At 45.6% G+C, this 23,623-nt stretch overlaps 1 protein-coding gene across 2 annotated transcripts; it reads left to right on the forward strand.

The window, feature by feature from the left end:
- The first annotated feature begins 535 nt into the window (after positions 1 to 535).
- plekhg4b (pleckstrin homology domain containing, family G (with RhoGef domain) member 4B) lies at positions 536 to 23,490 on the forward strand. 2 transcript variants are annotated; one of them, XM_083679501.1, is made up of 24 exons: positions 536 to 772; positions 6,103 to 6,300; positions 7,654 to 8,872; positions 11,704 to 11,910; positions 12,265 to 12,388; positions 12,705 to 12,798; positions 13,543 to 13,629; positions 14,551 to 14,667; positions 14,864 to 14,962; positions 15,308 to 15,450; positions 15,652 to 15,790; positions 15,998 to 16,120; positions 16,334 to 16,498; positions 16,920 to 17,821; positions 18,060 to 18,309; positions 18,674 to 18,763; positions 19,063 to 19,287; positions 19,563 to 19,733; positions 19,941 to 20,118; positions 20,522 to 20,638; positions 21,406 to 21,690; positions 22,121 to 22,353; positions 22,673 to 22,737; positions 23,324 to 23,490. In XM_083679501.1, exons 1-23 carry the CDS (start codon positions 704 to 706, stop codon positions 22,715 to 22,717), a joined length of 5,280 nt encoding a protein of 1,759 aa, XP_083535627.1. In that variant the 5' UTR covers positions 536 to 703; the 3' UTR covers positions 22,718 to 22,737; positions 23,324 to 23,490. The 2 variants fall into 2 exon arrangements, with proteins under 2 accessions (XP_083535627.1, XP_083535628.1); XM_083679502.1 differs by lacking the exon at positions 22,673 to 22,737 and having other exon boundaries at positions 537 to 772.
- The last annotated feature ends 133 nt before the right edge of the window (positions 23,491 to 23,623 follow it).

A 23,623-nucleotide genomic window follows, 5' to 3' on the forward strand; every position in this document is an offset into this window, starting at 1 on the left:
ACCAGTTTAAGGATTAGGTATTCCCCTGACAAGATTTAAGGGGGCACCATTATGGTGGGTGACCTGAACCACCAATGCTATGCTGATGTCTTCTTTTCTTCCCCCCTCTCTCCTTTTGAAAAGCAGCAGAATAAGCTGAAACCCTAGTCCATTTGTATTGTCAAGACAATGAGGCTGCATCACGGGAGAAAGGGGGGTTGGTGGTGTCGGGGGTCATGTGGGGGGGGGTTTAGATGGAGTGGAGTTAGTAAGAGTTGTACCCCTGCCGGGCACTGGGGGAGGATGGGGGGTATTGTTGTGTGTGTGCAGGTCAGGTAGTGTGTTTTCTGAATGGTAAGGGAAGTTGCATCAGTATGCATTATCCAGCTGGGAGAGGCTTCAGTAGCAGAGCTGAGGGGCGGGGGGTTTTGTTAGTGGGGGGGGGGGAGTGGGGGGGTGGTAGCGGGGAACAGAGTGCGCTGCCTCTCTCACGCTCCAACAGGAGTTTAGTCTTACACTGGCTGCCTAGCACTGCAGGACAGAGAGAGAGAGAGAGAGGGAGAGGGAGAAAGAAAGGGACGATACTGGCATGGCTATGGACATGCCAAACCTATAGCAATGACTCAGCCCTCATTAACCTGACTGGATTTACACTGGATTTTACCTTGGGTGGTTAATGTCGCTTATTTATTTATTTATGTTTGGGGCTTGTCTTCATACCTAAATGCTGTCACTTCGCAAAATGCACTCCCGAGCAAAATCCCGGAGCTGTGACAACTATCTGAGTATTAAGGTAGGAGCTGAAAAATGTGTGTCTGAATTTATGTTTTATTTTGTTGTCAGTGAAGTACCACTGTTCAGTTGAAGTTATCCTATGGGGTTGTTAGAATAGCTGCCTACAACCTTGCAAGTTTGACCACATTGGTACAAGTTACAAGTTACTTCACAGATACTAAGCAGCTGGTATTTTGGTGTGTGTGTGTGTGTGTGTGTGTGTGTGTGTGTGTGTGTGTGTGTGTGTGTGTGTGTGTGTGTGTGTGAGAGTGTGTGTGTGTGTGTGTGTGTGTGTGTGTGTGTGTGTGTGTGTGTGTGTGTGTGTGTGTGTGTGTGTGTGTGTGTGTGTGTGTGCGTGCGCGTGTGCGTGTGTGCGTGTGTGTGTGTGTGTGAAGGCTTGTCCTGTCCTGGTCTGTAGCCTAAGCAGAATCCCTGAAGGTGAAGGTGACCTGAAGGAAAGGTGTAACTCATTTGGAGAGGCAAGATGACATGTTATTGTGACATGCATGCTACAGTAGTCAGGTTATTGTTTTGACTGCATTTGATCTAAACATCCTCACATCATAGTATTTTAACATTGATTTTAGTTCTACATTCCCATGCATCAGTATATTCAAAGTATTACTCAGAAGTAGTGTGTAATACTCCTACAACTAACTCCAGTGTAGTTGTGAGTTCAACTGAACTTGCTCATAGTCTGCTCTTCCTATGTGACAAAAAAACTGAATCCCTCTACCCCAAACATCTTCCCATTCCCATAATCACCCACAATGTAGCAGGACTTTACACTACACCCCTTTAAGCAGGGACACAATCCTAAGTAGGGACATTTTCGAAACCCTAGGATGAGAACTTCCCTTTAGACAAAGCTGGAAGAAAGCGAATGCATCACTTTTATCATTGCTTTTATATTTTTCTTGCCTTGCTTCCCAGGAACCCTTTTAAGTCTCAGTTTCCTCCTCAAAGACAGCATCGTTCCCGTGTTGTTCTTGGTTGGCCTCTCTCTATACATTGTGTGAACAATGCGGAGCGTAGTGATGTAACTTCCTATAGGGACAACTAAGTCTGTCACTGGTTGCTCGAGAACAATATCCTGCCCCATGTTGTTTACATCCGGTAGGGAAAAGTCAGCAAGTGCCCCCATGATATGGATCAGGTGACTTTGATAACCAACGTGGGAAGCTGCCCAAAATGTACATTATGGACAGCAACTACTGCTACTACAATGCTGTCTCTAAATCCATAGGGTTTTTTTTCCAGCAAGATTACTATTCAAACACAAAACATTTTGTAAATATGGTTTGAAACACTTTTTTGTTGTTGTTGAAACATGATCAGAATCATCGTGATCTGAAACATCATGTCTGATTTTGCGTTAGCTAGTTAGTGAGCATTCTGACTTAATCTGCACAACAAAATGTTGTACCATCTTGCAACTCACAGACAAGATTGGAACACAGAAAAGTAATATAGAAAATCCATTTTACATTTGCAGAGTAGTATTTTAAGAACAATTTCTGATAATTTCCAAAGTTATCATAGATTCCCAAAATTATCATAGATACCATGGTTTGAGAAAGTTTCAGAAACTTACAGAATTTTGCAAACCTAATTACACTGGCAAGCCAACAACCACACCAGCAAACTTGTTGGACTAAACAGTTTCCAGCTCCTTCAGCCTGAAAATTAGCTTCCTGTTTTCCATGGCTGTTTTTCTCGTCTAAAAAGGTACATCACCAACTGCTAATTTCAGTTTTATGAGGGATACAAGTTAAATACATTACGAGTTGAGGTGTCAAATCAGTATATCAAATACTATGGGTGTGTGCTGATGTGTATTTACCTGCATTGATACAGGTGGGTTGACTGACTGAGCACCCCCCGTTCAGACCCACTTCATTGTCTGTCTAATTCCTGTCGCCTCCCAGGCTTTTGTCTGGCCTGGTCGTATTAGTCACACAATTACTGTGGGTTTAAAGGGTTAAAGTTTATCTTGGGAGATAACATTGACAACAGTGTCTTTTTACAAACTTCCATCAGTATGTTGTTATCATCCACTAAGGGTGTGTGTGTGTGTGTGTGTGTGTGTGTGTGTGTGTGTGTGTGTGTGTGTGTGTGTGTGTGTGTGTGTGTGTGTGTGTGTGTGTGTGTGTGTGTGTGTGTGTGTGTGTGTGTGTGTGTGTGTGTGTGTGTGTGTGTGTGTGTGTGTGTGTGTGTGTGTGTGTGTGTGTACTATTTATTTATACAGTCAAACACTGTCAAAGTCAACAGCAGAAGTGGTGAGGATGTAATCTCTGGAGAGTTACCCCAAGTGCCAAATCTTGATCCATCTGAGGCGCCTCACAATTTGTGTCATTTTCCATGCACTCTTTTCAACTACAGACCTCACACACAGTTTGGCCCAAACAGTCTTCCACACCCACCCTTTCAGTTACCCCATCCCCCCCCCCCCCCCCCTCACTCCCTATCCTTCTTCTGGATTAGATTTCCCACCGGTGGATCAAAAGGGGAATCAAACTGCTCCGGCTTTGATGGGAGGGTATCGCCAGTCTCCTTTGTTGGCCTCTTGGCACCTGGGCTGTAGTGCAGGTCTGTGCACCCTGTGCCCTTTGTTTACCTGAGGCCTATGGGCTCAATAGTGGGTTAGCGGTTAGCGGGATAGCGAGCTGTCTGTATGGGGGCTCCAGGGCTCTCGTGTTACACTCCCCTGGTGGCTTCATGCTCCACTGGAGGCCTGGTGCGCAGCTCCTTTTGTGTCCCTGACCCACTAAATGTGACTGGTGCTACTACCCCTCTCTCTTTCTCTCTCTCTCTCTCTCTCTGTCTCTCTCTCTCTCTCTCTTCATTCTCCCTGCCCTCTGGCACAGATATTTTACAGGGTGCAGTGGAGAGATATTTCAGAGTTACAGGTCTGTATGGGAATGCAACTGAGATAGCACAGCAGCTGAACTGTGAAGATTACTTACTAAATTTAATGTAATGATATTAGATATACATACTTGCACTTCAAGTCCTCCTCATAAAACACAACTCCTCATAAAACAGAGGCCATTCATTCATTAATTGGAGGAACTGGATTTCTCAAACACAACTTATTGCCTTGTCCATGTGCCCTAAACAGGGATTCTGTAACCTCTATTCTTTTAGGTAAACACACTTCACTATTTTCCCCTTGGCTAAGGTGTAGCACACTAATCAGTGAACATTTTTGAAAGCCAAGACATTCTGTTTGCTTATAGCATTGTTTAGTTAGTCGAACCTAGTGTTCTACGATTGTTTGTTGTACTTGATTCTGAAACAGATGTTTTACTGAAAGCAAGAACAACAGTGTCCCACCTGGATCCCCAAATCCATTCATTAGCAGCCCAGTGTTTCACCACTATCTCACACAGCCTGCTGTAAATACCTGGGATCAGAGAGGGCGGGACAAAGAGGGTGGGACACCCCAATCTGCTTATGTCCTCACTGAAGGAGTGAGGCTATAGTCATATAACCACATACATCACAGTGCCTCCCACTCTTGAGGTTTAGCTTTGGCTGCTACCTAAAGCGCCTCTCTTGAGGCATGCCAGGTGAACTTACTTTTTCAAGGCTAAAGACATTTAAAAAACTCCCTTTTGGTAGGACTTTCAATGTGTTTTGAAGGGGTGTGATGTATTTTTTGCAGCCACTTAAAATGTAAACATTGCTCAAGGGTGTGTGGTAATCTTTGTTTGGACTGTGCAGATATGGACGTCATTTTTTGAAAGGCTGGATTCTCTCTGGTCAGTTGGCCCTGTATAACCGGTTGAATGAGCAGCTGATTCTTAGTGCTGCTCAAACAAAAGTCTCCTCTGATAAATCTGGGAACCTAAACAACAGGTTCTCTGCGCCGTTTAAAACCATGTAGTGAAGGCCTTCCTCCTATTGTTAGCTTCCCTCCAATAAATGCCATGTTATTCTTCTCCTCCCTGGCGCAACAGTGACTAATGCCCAGAGACATTTGTGTTGCACTAAGAGCTAGACTGCTAATGGAGGTGGGCGTTTTGTTTCAGAGGGCACCAGTACATGCAGTTAGAGAGGCGGATGAAACAATGGCTGCCTTGTAGAGGAGTTGTGGCATGTATACCAACACACTTGAGTCACTCTCTGAAACAATGCTGCTGAAATACAAAACAAACCAACAATGTGAAAAATCTGAATCATGGACTATCATACTAGATTGTAATTAAGGTGGTGGCTGACAAGAATGGGTTAGCTCACCCATTCCACTGTTCCTCTTCATTTAGGTGTTTCTCTCCATCCCACTGTTTTCCCAGTTTCACCCCTCAGCACACTATTGTTTCTGTGTTGGACTTTCCCTCGCTTTCCAGCTATATCTACTCCATGTGGTTATCAGTGGAGGCTGATGCCTGTGTTCCACTGTTGTGTTCCATTCGGGAAGGACAGACAGGCAGCAGGGGGGTGGCCTTGGCAGTGGCTGCCTGCTATGGGAGGAGGTCACAGGCAGAGCTGTGAACATGGCTTCCAGGCCAGTGCATCCTCATCCACACAGACAACAATCCCCAACGTCTAATCTCAGCCCTGAGGAGGTCATTTTGGTGTCACCTAACACCATGTGTGTTTTGTCATCTACTCCTGTGAGGGACACATATTTGGTGTCACAGGTCCAATGAGGGTCAGATATAGTTAGCAGTGACATTATTGTTATTAGAGGGTTCAATTACACCATCTCCGGACACTGGACTGCCAGGGAAAAAACGTTGATGTACAGATACAATGCAGGGCTGGGGTAGACTGGACTTTCCGACCCTTGTGTTTGTGTCCGCCGACGATGACGTCACTCATACAGGTGTTTCCCCTATCTCTAATGGAAAAGCCATCATGGCGGACATTTCCTTTTGACCTCACAACTTCCTGGCTGTGTGTGTGTGTGTGTGTGTGTGTGTGTGTGTGTGTGTGTGTGTGTGTGTGTGTGTGTGTGTGGGTGTGTGTAGCTGTGTGTGTGTGTGTGTGTGTGTGTGTGGGTGCGTGCGTGCGTGCGTGCGTGCGTACGTGCGTGCGTGCATGTGTGTCCAGATAACCGGAATGTTACCACAGGCCAGGAAGTCACAGCTCTAAGGTCCTACAGCACAAACAAAAAACATAACAGGGACACTGTGACCATGTGTTGACCATATCATATTTACATGATACTTCTTACATGTGCAGAAGAAGCTGGATGCAAAATAAGCATGGCCTTAAGCTACTTTCCACCCGCATATTTTCTAAAGGACATAAGATAAGTTGTCACGTCAACCTTTCCTAACTCACCTCTCTCTCTCTCTCTCTCTCTCTCTCTCTCTCTCTCTCTCTCTCTCTCTCTCTCAGGACTCTGAGTCTCTGGACAGTTGTATCCAGAGCACCCTCTCAGCCCTCTACCAGCCCTTTAGTGCCACCGCTGCCACCGTCCTCTGGCAGCTCTTCAGTGTGGTAGAGAGGCAGTACCGTGGTGACGGCCTTCGCTGCCTCATCGACTTCCTGCTTCCTGCTAAGAGGATCCTGCAGAGCATCCAACAGGAGACATGTGTGAGTGGGTGGGAGAGATGGAGAGGATGGAGAAGTCTATGTCGTGTTGCTTTTCTTTAAAGTGGAAAAAAAGGGACCGCTGCTATATTTAGAGTGGTATAGAGAATGTTTTCGGAAGAGAGGGAGGAGATACTCTCCTAAACAAAAGTTCAAGACCAACTATTATGAATTGAATGAGAATTATTTTGAGACACAGGCAGGTATTTGCCAGTTCCTTTCCTCAAAGATTTCCTGCATGCAGAATTACCGGAGCCACGGAGATGCTCAGTTCCACTAGAGAGACAGATAAAAAGATCAAAGAAAAAGGCTCTGAAGGAGAAATAAACCAAAAGCCCAAGTCTAATGTGAAGCTGAGAGTACAAAGTCTGATCATGGAGTCACAGATTTACTCAATTACTGTTTTTAAACACTTATAATTTAAGATAATACACATTATTATAGATAATGCAAGGCAGTGATGAGAATCTCAAAGACAGAAGAGAGCCGGAGAGAATGTGAGAATATGAGTGGGATCATCTTTTCGGAGAGGGTGGGGGAATAACGCAGTGAGACAGAGTTCATCATTGTTCAGAAAACAAGCTGAGAGCCAGCCATCCTGCTCTGAATAGAGAGAAACAGAGAGGAAACTGTGGTCTGCTTTAGAGCCTGCCATGGGCTCTGGGGTCCTAGCTGAAATTTAATATTGGCTCCCACAAGCTTTGATTGCTGTCTTGGTTAGGGCCCCATGACCAAAGTCCTGAAACCTTATTCCTCTGTATTCATCTATGCAATGATTACACTGTGACGATAGCCATAGAGCAATAGTTTCACCCTAACTTAGCCCAGCCTTTAACTAAGCCCAGCCTCTGAGAAATAGCTTGCGGTGTATGAAAGGCTTGGTATTGTCAGCAATTATCAGTGAGTCTTGTGTGTAACACTGTATTTTCAATGATTGACTTCACGTTTACAGCGAGCCAATGGATAAATACATAACAGAGGGCAAACTTTGAGTACTGTTAATGTGCTTTAGGGTGCTCTTTGTATGATAGTGTCATGGTTAGGGTTTCTGTGGTGGTTGCTAAGTAACCAGGCCTGATCAGGCAGGTTTCTCTGTTCCAGGATTATGAGTAATCAGCTCGTTAGATTGACGGGTGAAAGAGAGTGATGATTCACTGAGGTCCTATAAAAAGAGGTTGCCTCTCCATAAAAGTTAAACATATGTTAGAACAAACTGAAATACACTCTACTTGTACCAGTGTAACTGAACACTCAACACATGATACTTTAGCTGAAGCAATTGTGCACATCAGAAATATGATGTAGGTGATATTGTTTTGCAGTGGTGAGTGACTCTCAGTTCTCTGTCTCTCTCAGGTGCGGTTCCGAGGCCTGCTGTTCTATCATGAGGGTTGGCCCCTCTGTATTCACGAGAAGGTGGTCCTGCAGCTCGCCCCTCTGCACAAAGTTCGACTGAAGCAGGGAGACTTCTACCTACAGGTGGTTCCTCTGGGCCGCAAGGCCGCCAAGCTGGTGATAAAATGCCTGTCGGTCAGCGGGCAGGCCATTGCAGAGATCCCCATCGCAGAGAGCATGTACGGCAGTGTCTTTACCGCTGACTTCCTGCAGAATGTAACGCACGACCGCAACCTACACCCGCTGCAAAACTGCCTGCTCACCACCGGCACGGTCGTGTACAGGACGCCGTGGAAAAACGTGGTCAACCCTCTGTTCGTCAGCAGCACCGCTGACGCCATCATGCAGGCACGCCGCAGCGGAGGTGGCTTCCGGGGCCAGCTAAGCGCTTGCAGCACCAGCGGCTCCACGGGGACCTTGGACAGCCACCGCAGCTCCAGAGAGTCCCTGCACTCCCAGGGGGCTGACTCCACCTTCTCAGAGCCCGCCACCCTGAGCAGGGCCCACATGGAGCACAGCAGCACTAGGGCCCCACAGGACACAGGCCTCCACTCTACAACCAGCACTAAGACAGACAGTATGGGCCAGGGGGAGGAGGGCACAGGGAAAGAGAGGGCCAGGACCCTGTCCTTCAGTACGGACCTCAGTAACCCCGGCCCCCGCCGACGCCACCCCAGGGACTCAGCGGCTTTTGAGACCCGCAGACTGTTCAGAAAGTCTTATATGGAGGCCCTGCAGAACCCCATGAACCTGGGCTCCAGCTCTGAGTTGATCCTGGAAGAGGGCCTGGAGCATGGAGCAGGCCTCAGCCCCAGAGAGGACACAGTGACACCAGGAAGCAGTCCTGACACCCGCGCCTCCCCGAGGGAACACCTGGCCCGGAGGCTAGGGGCTAGGGCTTGGCTGGTGGGAGACGACTCCCGGCCCAGTACACCTCTTCTCTACCTGCAGAGGGGGCTGAGGAATGCTGAGAGCAGGGCAGAGAGGCGCTCCAAATCTCTGGAGAGGACTAACAAGGCGGCCCAGGTCAAAGGTCACAGGGCACGCTCTTCCTCTGGGGGCCCGGGCAGCATCTCTCCCAGGAAGCTGATGAACGGCTATGCTCTCCGCTTTGGCAAGCTGGATCTGGAGGCAGCATTCCCTGGTACAGAGAGGAGGAGCAGTGTCAAAGAGGAGTCAGGTGTGTACCGACATCGTTCAAGAATTATGATTAGTTCATAACTTTCAGTTTGGAAACAACTTAAAACTACTATGTTGGAGCCGTCATAACTTATATATTAAGCAGAACTGCTTTTCTCACATTTACCATTCCATGAAATGGACCCACTTGAAGTAATTATATTTTGTTCAAATTAGGTGAAAGCTTATACTGATTTCACAGTGTGTTTCTCATCAACTAAGATATGTTGTCTAAACAAAAAGGATGATGATGTAAGATGATAGGATTTCTTAAGTCTTCAGTTTCTGCAAAACATTTTCTCTGGGTTTACACCCCACTGAGATTGAATCATTACACCCCTCAATCAGCTCTGCCATATCAAATGATATTGCCTCAGGGCTTGAAAAAACAGGTTTGCTTCCAGACAGATTTAATGTTGTGGTTTCTCCCTACTGCTGTAGTGTCTAATTATCACCTGCAGCAGAGGATGGGCCAGCCAGTCAGTCACAGAGTTGAAGTTGGACTTTCTAACTTGATATGAGAAGACAGCTTGTAATTCGCAAGTGCTGAATTTATTGTTGAGGACTGGTTGCCTTTTCAAAGACCATGCAGTGTGTGTATTTTGGCATGTTTTGGTGACAGGTTATGGCGTTACCCTGGAGACAGGGGTGTACCCCCAGTTCAGGCGTGGCGGTGTAGGAGGCAGAGGAACACTCTCTGTTTTCTTTACTTCTGTGAATCCGCTGTTGTGTGTTGTTCTGTACAGGGTAGTGCAGGAGAGTTGGATTGTGAAAGTGTCACCAAGGGAATCATGCTGTTTTATTTAGCGCAACCTCTTCCGGGTATTGAAATGTGGAAAGTGAGTGAGTTTATTTAACCCTCTGAAATGACACAGACCAGGCGGTCCTGGCCAGAGGTGTGAGCTTTGTTCACTATTAGTGTAAACTGAATGGGACCTCTCAGGTTTTCCAATGTACTTAATATAATATATTATTCCACAACCCAAACCCTACAACTGTACAGTACTCAATATTTCCCACAACACTGATTACCTAAGAGTTAGCATCACGGTACAAGTATAGCTAAGCCACTTTCCCACAGTGAAAACATAGAGCCATTGAGTGTGAACAGGAAGCCCCAGAGGATCCTGTAACCAACCAGGGGTACCCAGAACCCAGTATTGCCTTCCAGTGAGTTTTGGACTTGGGACCACTCTGGTCCCAGACAGATGGTTTGCCTTGTGTACAATAGGTTCCATTGTGCCCCAGTCAGCCACTGGGGATGCAGAAGAAAAGCTTTAAAACTATACCTGTGCTTATATAAGATCCATTCACCTCAGAAATGTGAGAGCCACCAGCACTGGCTCTGACTTTGTTCTGACAACAAACACTCTGGCTTTGCGAGGGGATTGAATTACCCATGATGTGAGAGTGTAATAGCTGGACCATTACATCATGTCCCCTTGTGATTCCATCTATGTTTGCCAGTCATCAATAAATACAGGCCGTTCTCTCACAGCAATCTGTTCTAAACATCTTTTTGGCCCCTGCATTGATGGCTTAAAATGGTGTCAAACGCTGTATACAAACGGGCTTTTACCCAGCACAATGCAGGAAAGGCTTTGCTCTACATTTCTCACTTCCTCTCAAAACAAAGCAATTTAGGAAGCATGCAGCAAACAGAAGCGCCGCCACACAGTCACACAGGAAGTACATTGAGTATTTGAGGACAATAGGGGGCTGAGCTGGGAGGGGTCAGTGTCACAGGACAGGGCAGGACAATGCAGGGGGGCCAGAGACCGTTTAAACAGATACATACAACACCCACCAGGTGGGTGTTGACCATAGTTCAGTCATCCTATACATTGTCTCCCACATAAACGTTTTGAAGTTCTATGAACTCCTCAAAGCCTGTTGAACAATAGCTTGTCAGGTTTTTACGTCCACCCATGTCCATATCCTCTGTTGCTCTCATTCTGCCAGGTATTGATGACCATGATTGTTGTTACTAACTTACTAACAAGGGATGTTCATAGCCAAAACCATACAACACAAAGATTAATTATTTTAATGAGTTGATGAGTGCAATTATGAGTGCACCATAAACAATCAGTTGCATGCATTTGTGGTGTCCTGTAAACTACACCACATGTTGGGATTTTAACACAGTCTCTGCTAGTGTTACCTTGGCTTTGGTATAGTGACTCCTGCCAGGAGAGAAAGATAGAGAGCACTTTGCATGTTGAATGTGAGAATTGGCAGCTTCGTGGCCTGCCCCAGGGATGGGAGCAGGTCTGTAAATAGCTGTACCAGTTGGGAATGTCAGGAGCAGCATTCCTGTCAACTGGGCCTTGGGGGGGGGGGGGGGGGGGGGTGTTGAGCTGGAGGAGGCTGTTGATGCACACTGGAGTTACCCATAGCACTATCTGTGAGTCAGACAGAACACCTGGACCCACTGATGACTAAGTCTAGAGTCACTATTGGAGCACTCCCTGCTCACCTCCCGGCCTCCCCCTGTCAGCTAGCCCTAATTAACGTTGGTTGATTTCATAAGACAGATAAGCAAGAGATAATTGAGAGAGATTATCAATCTTTACTCTCTGTAACCACAAATAATTATTGACACAGTAGACGTCTGTCTGCTGTCATTTTGTGGTCGTTTTTAATAAATCTCATCCCACAGGCAGTATTATCGCAACCTGGACTGTATACACATTTGTATTCAGGCTGTAGATTGTTTTGATTTAGAAGCCATCTGCTAACCTTCCGATCCTATGTCAGTGTGAACAATACATGTACTGTAAATTGAACCACCACAGATACTAATACGTGTGTTGTCTTCTTTCCCTGCAGGGCTACATGAGGGTGAAATCAGCACTGAGACCAAGCAAAGCAGCCATGGTGGAGAGGCCACTCACACCCTCAAACCTGCCAACGGAGTTCTCATCCAACTGTCTGCCCCAGTGTCAGGTCCAGCCCCTGAATGTAACTCACACCTCCCCAAACTGGTGTCAGAGGTCAACCAGGAGCTGCTGGCCTCTGGTGCCGTCGTCTTACCTGGTGGGTGACGAGTGAAAGTGACATGTCTATCATTAGCATGTGTCATGTGTCCCCTGTAGGTTGTCACGCAACGTAGCGTGTGTTCTCCTCTTACACACATTTGATCCAACAAAGTCATTCAATAGCCTCATATCGTTCTAGAACATTCACACACAGTCTTATAATTTGACACAGCTCAAAATGTCTGCCTGAAGCTTCATACATGTGGGAGTAAACATGAAATGACACTACAGTACAGCTTAGTCAGTCTTTATTGTAATCACGACAGAGAAGATTATTAGGTTGCCAGTACTGGCGTGTGGGGGTATGTGTATGACATGCTGACCCCCTTCTCCCTCTCTTTCTCTCTTCCAGGAAACAGAGACCGCAGTGGGCGGGTCGTGCTGCAGGTGTGCACGCGGGGCAGGGTATGGGCAGGTGAGAGCTGCACAGCCAAAGACCTCACCTGCCTATTGGGCTACTACTATTCCACACTCCGGTAAGTGAGGCACCACCACTCAGGTTTCACATGCTGACATTGACACCATCCAGGCTTACTGTTAATACCTTACAAATAGGAAGTACATTGAGTATAGTAACTGAGTCAGTATAGTAACTCAGTTCACTAAGACTGAACAGAATGCCATGGTGTTGCTCAAATGTACTGTAGTATACATTTTGTACTCTATTGTCTTGTCTTGTCTTCATTGCTGTACATGCAGAGTCCACCAACCTCGGTTGTGTAGCAATAAAAGTATCTTGTATTTTGAGTGGTTCTCACACACTGTACTCACACACACTATTCCTGGTTTCAGGAGAGAGAGGCGGGATCAAGGCCTCACGGTTCTTGTGGACACAAGGAGACAACAACCAAGTCCAGCCCTGTTTTCATCCCTGTCTGAACTTCAGGTGAGCCTCGAATGGAAAATATGCAATCACCTCCAAACACGCCCCCGGGGAGTTTGACGCCCCCCCTTGTCCTTTACAATGTTTTATGGGATAACGTAATGTTCTTTCACTGTCATTACTCTTTAGTAGTGTTCAAACCTTCTTTACTATTGTTTTCCTTCCCCATTCTCTGGAGATGTTTGATACCTACTGTAGAGATGCACTTTGAATTTTGCATGACTAGCTCATCACATTTTTCGTCAGAAGGGCTGGCCTCAGGGCTTGTGTGAAGGCCTGTTCTCACTTGTCTGTTTTACCACACACAGAGATGGCGTTGGCTGCAGCTTGCAAACAGCAGGCGCATGAGGAGTTATCATGTTATGATGATTAGTTACTTACTGATCTCAAACCGCCAGATTTTATAATGCTGTAGCCCTCCAATGAATATAAATTATGGATAATAACAGATTTTGTGATTCACAGCCTTTGATCATCTTGCTTGTTATTTTCAAAAGAGGTGGCAAGTTTTCTATGAAAACACTGTGTATTTAAAAAAAAAAAAAAAATCAACTCAGAGGACGGTTTTCCTGGACACAGATTAAGCCTAAGACTATAAAGCAACCTCAATGGATATTTTCCATTGTAAGTGTGATTTAGTCCAGGACTGGCTTAATCTGTTTCCGAGAAACCGCCCCAGAGACTTTAATTTATTCATTTGTTTATTTCAACTGATCTAATGAAATTGCTTTTGATGCTTTTCCGCAGGCATCATTACCAAATGCACTTTACTCAGTTCTGTTACTTGTGGACAAGGAGGCAGCTAACAAGCCTGAGAGAGAGATTACTGTACAGGTAATTAAAGAAATCAATTATGCTAAGTAGTGTGTCAAATGTAGTGATAATACACTACAGTACAGTAAACACATGTGTTTTTCTACAGTATTCGATCTTTGTCATCAGGGGGAATACATTGTTCTCCCAAGTACGCCCACACGGTCTGTGGAATGTCTCATATCTTGGGAGTATTTTTCCCATTGACTTTGTAACAACAATCTTGGCTTGTTCCACAAGGACTAATAACGTAATGTTACATCAGGAAGGAAAAGATACACAATTATCTCCAACTTCAGAAATACTATTCTGAGTCACCAAGGCTGTTGTTGTGATACTGTTGTAACAGCATGTCAATGTCATGTCCTTGACCTGAGTGAGAAGGCCAAACTAGCAGCGTGTCAGGTCCTGGAGCGTTGAGAGTATCTGAGCTATGTCTACATGAAGCTGCATGCCTGACTGGTGGAGAATGTACCTCAGTAAAGTGAAAACATCCATCACAGAGCCAGGCAATATCTAATGAGATCAGATCTGAGTTTCGGTCCAGTACTGAGTTAAAGTATTACATCTGGATCCCTACTGTAAGCAACATGAAATGTGGATCAATTATTGTGATTGATTTTTTGTCTTGATTAAATAGAGTGATCTAGACCGTTATGACAGCACAATTAGTCATTAATGACATATTTCATCATGAGGTCTGGAATCATTGTAATCGACCTATTATGTTGTATTGTACCCTTCATTTTGTATTGTATCAGATTTGAAGTTCCTATTGTACAATTCCTAATACATATTTATGTACTGCCATGACATAGATATACAGTATTGGTATATTGATATCTTTAAGAGCCAAAGTCATGGACAGGAAGTGAATAATTATAGTGTATCTGAGGCAGAAAGTGCAGTATGAGTATGTGGCTGTGTTCCTCTGTTCCCCAGACTGAGCTCCTGACGTCTCTAAAGGCCCTAGTGAAGCACATCGACTCCACTCAGCTCACACGAGACCTGGAGGGCACCTTCCACTATGACCACAACCACTGGATCCAATTCAGACAGGTAGCAATCAATTGTAGTACAGTAGGTTATGTCTATTGTCATACGTTATGATGTCAGGTAATTTATTTATATCAGATCAAAAACCTCATTGCTTCCACTGAATCAACACTGAAAGGCCAATCTGCAAAACAGCTACATTGTGTTGAACTGTTTGTTGAACTGTTACGTTTTCCTCTCCACCTCCGGTCTCTCACAGAAAATCGAGCCATTTGCCAGCAGTTGCAGTGTGGCCATCTCCTCCCTGCAGAGTTCTATCACTACGCTGAGCAACAGCGGCAACCTGGAGACCTCCAAGGTCAGACCCCTGGGCATGTCTCTATTGACACACAATGGCTCTTCCTCTCGACTCACTGTCCTCTAGCAACAAATGTTTTATCCTACAACAGTTTGAATCAAGTTGATAAATGTATCACATCATCCTGTTTATTGCACTTCAGAAACTGATTTGGTAAAGGGTCAATTCAGGGCATGAGTGCAGGTCAGTGTGTGTGTGTGTGTATGTGTGTGTGTGTGTGTGTGTGTGTGTGTGTGTGTGTGTGTGTGTGTGTGTGTGTGTGTGTGTGTGTGTGTGTGTGTGTGTGTGTGTGTGTGTGTGTGTGTGTGTGTGTGTGTAAAACCACAGTGTTTGTGTCTGATGCAGGAGGTGTCAGAGGTGATTGAGCAGCAGAGAAGCCTGATGAAGTGTGTGCTGGACGACACACATCTGAACAGACTCCGACTAGAAGGAGGAACTGTCCTGGCCCGCATCAGGAAGGAGGAGGCCTGTGAGAATGACAACTACAGGTATGATCAGATCAAAGGGCAATGTTTACATTCAGTTCTTATACCAATGTTTATCATTCCTGTCAAAAATAAGGCTCACATAATGTTGTCTCTCTAGGTTCAGAGGTTATGTATAAACCCTTTGTGAAGTCTTCATTTCATCCAATCTTCAGCCCTTGTTTTGCCGACCCTCTGCTCTCTGCTCCTCCTTTGTTCAACCAGGGATGCAGTGGACATGGTGAATGCACTGTATAACCAGGTAGATGAGGAGGTCCATAAGCTGGTAATCCTGTCCAACAAGTCTCTGAAACAATTAGAGAGCCTACTGGAGGTCCGCAAGTTTGAAGAACAGACAGATCAGGTAGTCTACTGCTTCAGGAAATAAGTTATCTTTTGACATATTAGTCTGTGATGTTGAATATTTGGCTTATTATATGAACTAATTGCTCATTTGCTACTTGTTGATCCTCAATGACTGACTACATTCAAAGTGATATCTGAGAATGCATTGTATGTCATCTTATTGTACAGAAGCCTGTGTTACATCCCAATCTGCCTTTTTCCCCAGATTAAACTGTGGTTCAGTGTGGAGGGAGAGAAGCACCTTGCTCCCCTGGACTCACTCACTCTCTCCTTGGGCACGATCAAAGACATGAGGCAGAGTTTGGACCAGTTTGTAGAGGAGTCAACAGTAAGTGTTTGATCATAAACAAAAGTTTGATCATAAACAAACAATTGTCAGCAAAAACACTGAATTATAAGTTGCTGTCACAGTCAAATATTGATATCAAATGGCAGTAACACAATTTGACTGTACATTTTCAGTACATTATCTTTGCACCACTTCATGGTTTGATATTGTACCCCGCCCATAATTTTACTCATCACTAATTTCTTTCCACAGCACCGGCAGAAGCTGGGTTTGCAGCTGGTAAGAGAGTCCATGGAGAAACTACCTAGCCCTGCCCTCCTGGACCTGAAACAGCACCTGAGCTCCATCCTAGGCTGTGTGGAGAGGAGGAAAGCCCAGCTGGACATCCTCACCAACTTATACGACTTCTATGACTCGGTAAACACACCTGCTGATTCTTTTAGTTCAAGCTGCCGCGTATCACAAGCTTTTATTTTGGGTTTGATGGGATAACACAGTTGAACTAAGCTAAGTTTTTTAAGAATCAAAAAGTCCAAAGATATACACTCACTGAGAACTTTATTAGGAACACCTGTACACCTTCTCATGGTGGAGGTGGTGTAATGGTGTGGGGAATGTTTTCTTGGCACACTTTGGGCCTGTAGCTGCTTTACAAATGTCAATGAGAGAACGCTGTAATGAAAAACAGAATGACAGTTTGAGATTTGTTTGTGAAGATGGTGATTATCCTTGTTCACAACGCTGTCCAACAACCTAGATCTACCCATACAGATTTTGCATATCAATGTTGCATGTACAGTATATAACCAAACCAGGTTGTCTATTATCCCCCCTGCAGGCTAACCAGTGGATGGAGCACTGCCACGACTATTTCCGCCAGCTGAACATGGAGAGCAGTGGTGTCAGCCTCCCTCCAGCCGTGCTACAGATCCTACAGGACTACCATGCAGAGGCCTCCAAGTTCTCCCTGGACAACTTCAGCACGCTCAATGACATGGTGCTGACCCTGGACAGCCCCCGGGAGCTCAAGCAGTGGAACGCCCTGTGGCACAAGTGCCAGCAGACCAAGCAGCAGCTTGAGGAGACAATAACCAAGGCCACAGCAGCAGCCTCTGATGCTGCCACACCTGCGGACACAGCCCCCTTAGAGACCGCTGAAAGACAGAGCCCTCACACAGAGCAGCTACAGCTACATGGTGCCACAGGAAGTCTTGGTCTGCCTGAGTTGCCCACTTTGACTAATAGGGCCCTCCCGTCACTGGAGTATGAGGACACCAAGCCTCACTCTGCTGGTCCCTTCTCCAAGAGCCCATCCTCCTCCATCGCCTCCTCCGCCCTCTTCTCATTCCCTCCCGACAGTGACACCAAACTGAGGCAGAGCCCCTCTCTGTTCGACGACACGGACAGTGACTGCACCATTGACTCGTCCACCTCCTGTCACTCGGAGCCGGTCTACTCCGGGGCCTCGCACCACCGCAAGCAGCCGCTGAAGAAGATCATGAAGAAGACCATGAGCTACGAGATGAGCCCGCGGGACGGCGGCCACACAGACGCCAGCCACCTCCACGGCTACACAGGTGTGTACATCAAGGGGCTGGAGGTGGCCAACAACGTGTCAGTGGAGAAGAAGCTGCAGCGGCCTGATGTGAAGAGCCCTGCCCTTGGCCGCAGCCAGAGCATGTCGTCCCCCACCAGGCAACACTCCAGACACACAGAGGGAGATGGCAAGAAACAGAGCAGGTGAGAGAACAGAGCTGGGATATTACTGAGCTAAACACAGAGGAAGATTCTCTCTATTCAAGAGTCATGATTAGTCATAATAATACTAATATGGATATTAGGTGATGTGAAAATACATATTTACATACATATATTATACATTAGTATGGGTTATAGGTTAGTTTAAGCTATCAATAAAGACACAGATTTAAGATCCTACGCCTCACACCCAACCTCATGGTATCTGTTTGCTCAACAGCAAAGTGCAGCACATAATGGATGAGATGATCGCCACAGAGAGGGAGTACATGCGCTCTCTCAGCTACATCATGGAGCATTACTTCCCTGAGATGGAGCGTCTGGACCTGCCTCAAGACCTGCGGGGGAAGCGGAGCATCATCTTTGGGAACATGGAGAAGCTGTGTGACTTTCACAGCCAGTACTTCCTGAAGGAGCTGGAGTCGTGCGCCCACTCTCCCCTATCCATCAGCAGCTGCTTCCTCAGACACGTGAGTCTTGCCGCATTCAGATACCAGGGCCCAAGGCTAATGTACATAGTATTTAGGAAACCCAATGAACCTTATCTGCAGTAGTAGGGTGATTTACATGTAACTATTTTTGCAATATAGTTTTCCACTTAGAAATGTGTTAGGATTTGTGTTCTCCTAACTCACTTGAATCTAAACAACGTTACCTCAATGTTGATAATTTAGTCAAAGTCAAGGTGAATTCTAATGGCTAGTTGAAGGAAACCAGGCCTGTGTATTTTATCCCCCATGAGAGAAATGGTTCTCAGTGTTTGGCCTAGCGTGTAGAAATGTGTGTATACCTTTTACTGTAGACAGTGTCGTAACTTGTTAATCTTGTGTGCAGGAGGATCAGTTTGGAATGTATGCTCTCTACAGCAAGAATAAGCCCCAGTCAGACACTCTGCTCATCAGCCATGGGAATGGATTCTTTAAGGTGCGTCTGGAAATGGCTCTGGTTATATTCCATCCTAAACAACAGGTCTAGGGGTCAGCTTTCCCAGTTCAAAAACCTTAACTTCAACCCATATGTACAAAACAACAACATAATGTTAAATGATAAAGACCATAGACCATCTTGTGGAAAACGGAATACATCAACAATTTGTGAATGTGTAAGTTATGAATGAGTCAAACATTATACAGTTACTGTACATGTGTAAGACAGCAGAGTCCTACATTGTGTGGCACCAGAATCCCCACACATCCTCCTCTATGCATCCATCTGATCTCCAGAACAAGCAGATGGAGCTGGGTGATAAGATGGACCTGGCCTCCTACCTGCTGAAGCCCATCCAGAGGATGAGTAAGTACGCCCTGCTGCTGAAGGACCTGATCAAGGAGTGCAGCCAATCACAGGAGCAGGAGCTCAGCGACCTCCGCACTGCCGAGGAAATGGTCAAGTTCCAGCTTCGCCATGGCAACGACCTGCTGGCCATGGATGCCATCCGCGGCTGTGATGTAAGCAGGAAGGGGTGGAGAGAGAGAGAGAGAGAGAGAGAGAGATATGGGAAGTGTCAACAGTATGATGTCATGTACTCAATGTATCTTAAAAGGTTATGAAAATATCATAAAGACTAATGCTTGCTAGTGTTTAGTGTCATTGTTAATTTATTGTGTCAAATAGTTACAGTATGTGTACTATAGCTATACAGTGTTGAGTTGAGCATCCTGCCCAGTATGGTATTGTATTCTCTCTGATGTGTGTACATGCCCTGGCTTCCTCTGTACTGTAGGTGAACCTAAAAGAGCAGGGTCAGCTGCGGTGCCAGGATGAGTTCATCGTCTGGTGCGGACGGAGGAAATACCTCCGGCACGTCTTCTTATTCGAAGACCTCATCCTCTTCAGCAAAACCAAAAAGATAGAGGGAGGATATGACATATACATCTACAAACAGTCATACAAGGTATCAAGACAAACTGATAATTCAAATTTCTACCTAAAGTCATATCATTATATTAGTTATCAGGACTACATTTATGCTCTATTGTAGTGTTTTGACAGACGGAGATGTTTGTTTATTTTTTTGTGAAGTGTACGACCACTGTTAGCTAGGTTATCATAGCAGCCCCTGTTTAGCAGTGAAATGTGTTTTTTCTCCATGTACCTCCAGACAGCAGAGATAGGGATGACTGAGAGCGTGGGCGACAGCGGCTTGCGCTTTGAGATCTGGTTCCGCAGGAGGAAATCCCAGGACACGTTCATCCTGCAGGCCAGCTCTGGAGAGGTCAAGGCTGTGTGGACCGCCATCATCGGCAAGATCCTCTGGAGGCAGGCGCTCAGAAACAGGGGTGAGAAAACATGAGTCAGAGCAGTGTGGATGTGGTTGTAGGGCTTGTGTGTGAGGGTACTTTATTATTGCTGCCTTTGTATGCCTGTTTTGGGTTTATATGGTCATTGCAACAAGTCATCCTCTCTTTCCTCTTAAATCCAGTGATGATAACCTTCTGTACACTACTCGTTAGAGGTAGCATGTCTGACTCTTGTCAAAGTCAACCTAATCTACCGCACAGTATTGTTTTTAACTTTTCCAACATAGCTTTTGTACATGTGGTTGGACATACTGGAAAGCATTCCATACTGGAAAGCATGTTTCTGTTGATTTTACATTAAATGTGAAACTCCTTGTGGGTGTATGACTTTCAGAAATAGCAATTTTCAGTGTCCTTTAACGTGTTTATTCTTTGAATGCAGAGTTGCGCATGCAGGAGATGGTCTCCATGGGGATTGGCAGCAAGCCTTTCATGGATATCAAACCTAGTGATGCAGCCATCAGTGACCGAGCCATTGATTACTTCATGAAGGGGTCAGGTGAGTGGTGTATATTAGCCATACAGTAACTCTCCTCTCTCTCTATTTCTATGCTCTTCACTGTAACACCTTGATTCCTTTGGATCTGTCTGATGGGTGTGATTTTCAACAGTACGTCTGCTAATGCAGCTGCTGATGAGAAAGCCTGATAGTAAATCCCTGCTGAGTGCAGCCCGGATACACTCACACATTTCTCACAACGGGGATGGGAGCCTATTGTCAAGTTAAAGATAGCAAAACACAGCATCACATCATTTCCGGGCACCTTTCCTTTGTTCTTCCTTTAAGCCCTTACTTCTTTTTTTTCCCCTGTGAAATATGTGGGCACTCTCACATAGTCAAAGACGTCTTTAGACTTCATCTACCCTCATATTCTGGCAGGTCTCATGTGCAGAGTCAGTCTTATGTTTGCAGAGGTAAAATAGAGGCTGCCTGGACTTGTTTCTGCAGGTGTTTTTTTGGATGTCAGATATAGCAGGTCTTTGAAGTTAACACACCCAATTAAAGGAATCAAAGCCGATTTCTGAACTGACATTCCGATGCAACCACTTTAACCAAATTAAGTAAAGTGAACTCATTTGCTAGCATTCAGAATCAAATTACTTTTCTTCCATCGAGCAAACCAGGAATTATTTCTCCATAATACCTGTATCCTCTAATGACTGCCTGTAGCTACCATGGGAATTTTTGAAATTCTAATCCAAATTATTCCTCACCCAATTTTCAGCAATACTGACTGTGGAGTGTATTTTCACTCTCCTGCACAGAGTCTAGGACCAGGGCGTCCATCGCTGTGTCGTCGTTTGACCACTCCACCCCCTTTAAGAGGCCTCACTCCACCATCTCCAACAGCAGCACCTCCTCCTCCAGCAGCCAGTCCTCCTCCTCCCTGCTGGGCTCCCTCAACCTCCACCTGTACCCCTCGCCTGCTCATCCACACCCCCACCCTCACCCCTACCCCCTGGGCAGCGTCCCCTCCTTCGGCCACTGGCCCTACGACTGCATTGAGGAGGACGAGCTGGAGCAGGACACAGGGAGCCAGCCCTCTATGAGTGAGTGATAACGATGGGTGACACACCCAGGGTTCTCTCAATATGTCTCTAACACAGCTAACACATCACAGCTGAAGAGGTTTAATACAATCAAGATTGGGGGTTTTTGAATATATTTTTTAGGGCATTTCTGCTTTATTGGGATAGAGACAGTAGAGATTGACAGGAAGGATGGGAGAGAGAGGAGGGATGACATGCAAGATAGGTTGAGGGTCGGAATCGAACCAGGAACCTTGCGATTACGTGGTAAGCGCATTAGTGTGCTACGCCACTAAGCGCCCCACAATCAAGATTGTTGTTTTAAATATTTGAACTATTTTGTCTGATTCTAACCAATTCAGATATGGGATAATTCTTAACACTGAGAGATTTTTTTTTTTTTCTGAAACTATATTCATGTCAACTCCTGTTCCTTTGTGTTGTCCATCAGTCACGGAGAGCTCGGAGACATCCTCCCAGTGTACCTCCAGCGACAGTGTGACAGGGCTGAGTACCCTCACCATACCAGGCCACCCCAGCATCGTCATAGACACCTTCACCAACGACTCCTCCTCTTACCTGTGCTCGTCCACGCCTCCCTCCACACTCTCTCACATGGGCCCTACAGCCCTGTTCCAGAAGGACAAAGAGCTCCAACCCCAGAGCACCAAGTTCATCACAGCAGTGAGTGTTTGTTTTGACACAGTCACATCCTTCTAAACAGGTAGGATAGTGTACACAGCCATGAGGGAGTTCATATTTGGCAGGATTTGAAGATTACTTGATTTGATTACTTCTGTTCGTGTGCCATTGCTGTTGAAGTGGACCAAATCTTTAAGTTGTCACGAGGCAATAGTGATTCTGTTCATTCACACATTTACATACTCAACCCAACACAGGCCGCTATCACCACCTTGTGCAAAGGTAATATACAAAACAACATTGCAGCCATTGCCCCCTCTCATTTTCTCTCACCACCATTTTGTTGTTTTGTTTTTGCCAGAGCAAGACCTCTCATATAACAATAGGCCTCTCTACAGTGGTCTGACTCAGAGGGGTTTTAGCTCAGTAAGTAATTGGTCTCGCCAGAGTGGACTTGTGTGTTGTTCTGTCCACAGCCTCATTAACATTGTTGAGGAGCTCCATTCCCTGACTACTAATCTGTGTGAAAACATGTCTTAGACTGGCCACTATGTGTGTCTGTACTGTACTGTACTGTGCTGCATGGCAATGTCCGGTGGGGTTAAATGGCTCTTGAAGTGTGATGGGTGGTTTGTTTTGTCAAGCTTCTGGGTGTTTGTTCTGGTTCCTCTCACGCTCCTCTGTGTCCCTGTGTTTGCAGTGCTTCTACTGTATTTGAGGTGGATGCATGTTTATATGTTTTTGAAACTGAATGTGGGCATTTTATACACTAAAGGATAACACACACTCAAATGTTAAATACACTTAGATTGAATTTGTATATACTGTAACAATTATTTGAAATATCTAATTACTGTCATTGAATGTTGACCTCACAGCTAGGTGGCAGCAGATCATTAAACATAATAGCCAACATGAGAAATACTTTTAACAAGATACGTTGGCAAATGTTGATAGTTTGTGAAGAAAACACTTTTTTGGTAAACATGTGATGGTTTCTTGTCTTCCCTAGCTGTGAGGCTACTGGGAGATGGACACTACTGAGAGATGGATCCCCTGCACAGAGGTCCTACCGGAGTGGACACTACTGAGAGATGGATCCCCCTGTACAGAGGTCCTACCGGAGCGGACATGCAGCTTCGGAGCACTAACAACAGACACGCTCATGGCTGAGACCGAGAGCCCTTGAAAAATAAGAACACTTTCGGCATTTCCTAATAATGTATTGTAAATTGGACATTGCTATGCAGTACTAAACAATTAGCGTCACAAATGCTGGTACGTCATGGTCTGTATATTTGTTTTAATTAAC

The sequence above is a fragment of the Argentina silus genome (assembly GCF_951799395.1).
Source record: "Argentina silus genome assembly, chromosome: 10".
NCBI lineage: Eukaryota > Metazoa > Chordata > Actinopteri > Argentiniformes > Argentinidae > Argentina > Argentina silus.

What these genes read in the sequence shown, in the direction of transcription:
- plekhg4b (XM_083679501.1), top strand. Translation starts at nt 704, where the DNA reads ATGCTGTCACTTCGCAAAATGCACTCCCGAGCAAAATCCCGGAGCTGT. An exon ending in TGTGAGAATGACAACTACAG is followed by an intron (nt 15,451 to 15,651) that starts GTATGATCAGAT and finishes TTGTTCAACCAG; the next exon opens with GGATGCAGTGGACATGGTGA. An exon ending in TTGAAGAACAGACAGATCAG is followed by an intron (nt 15,791 to 15,997) that starts GTAGTCTACTGC and finishes CTTTTTCCCCAG; the next exon opens with ATTAAACTGTGGTTCAGTGT.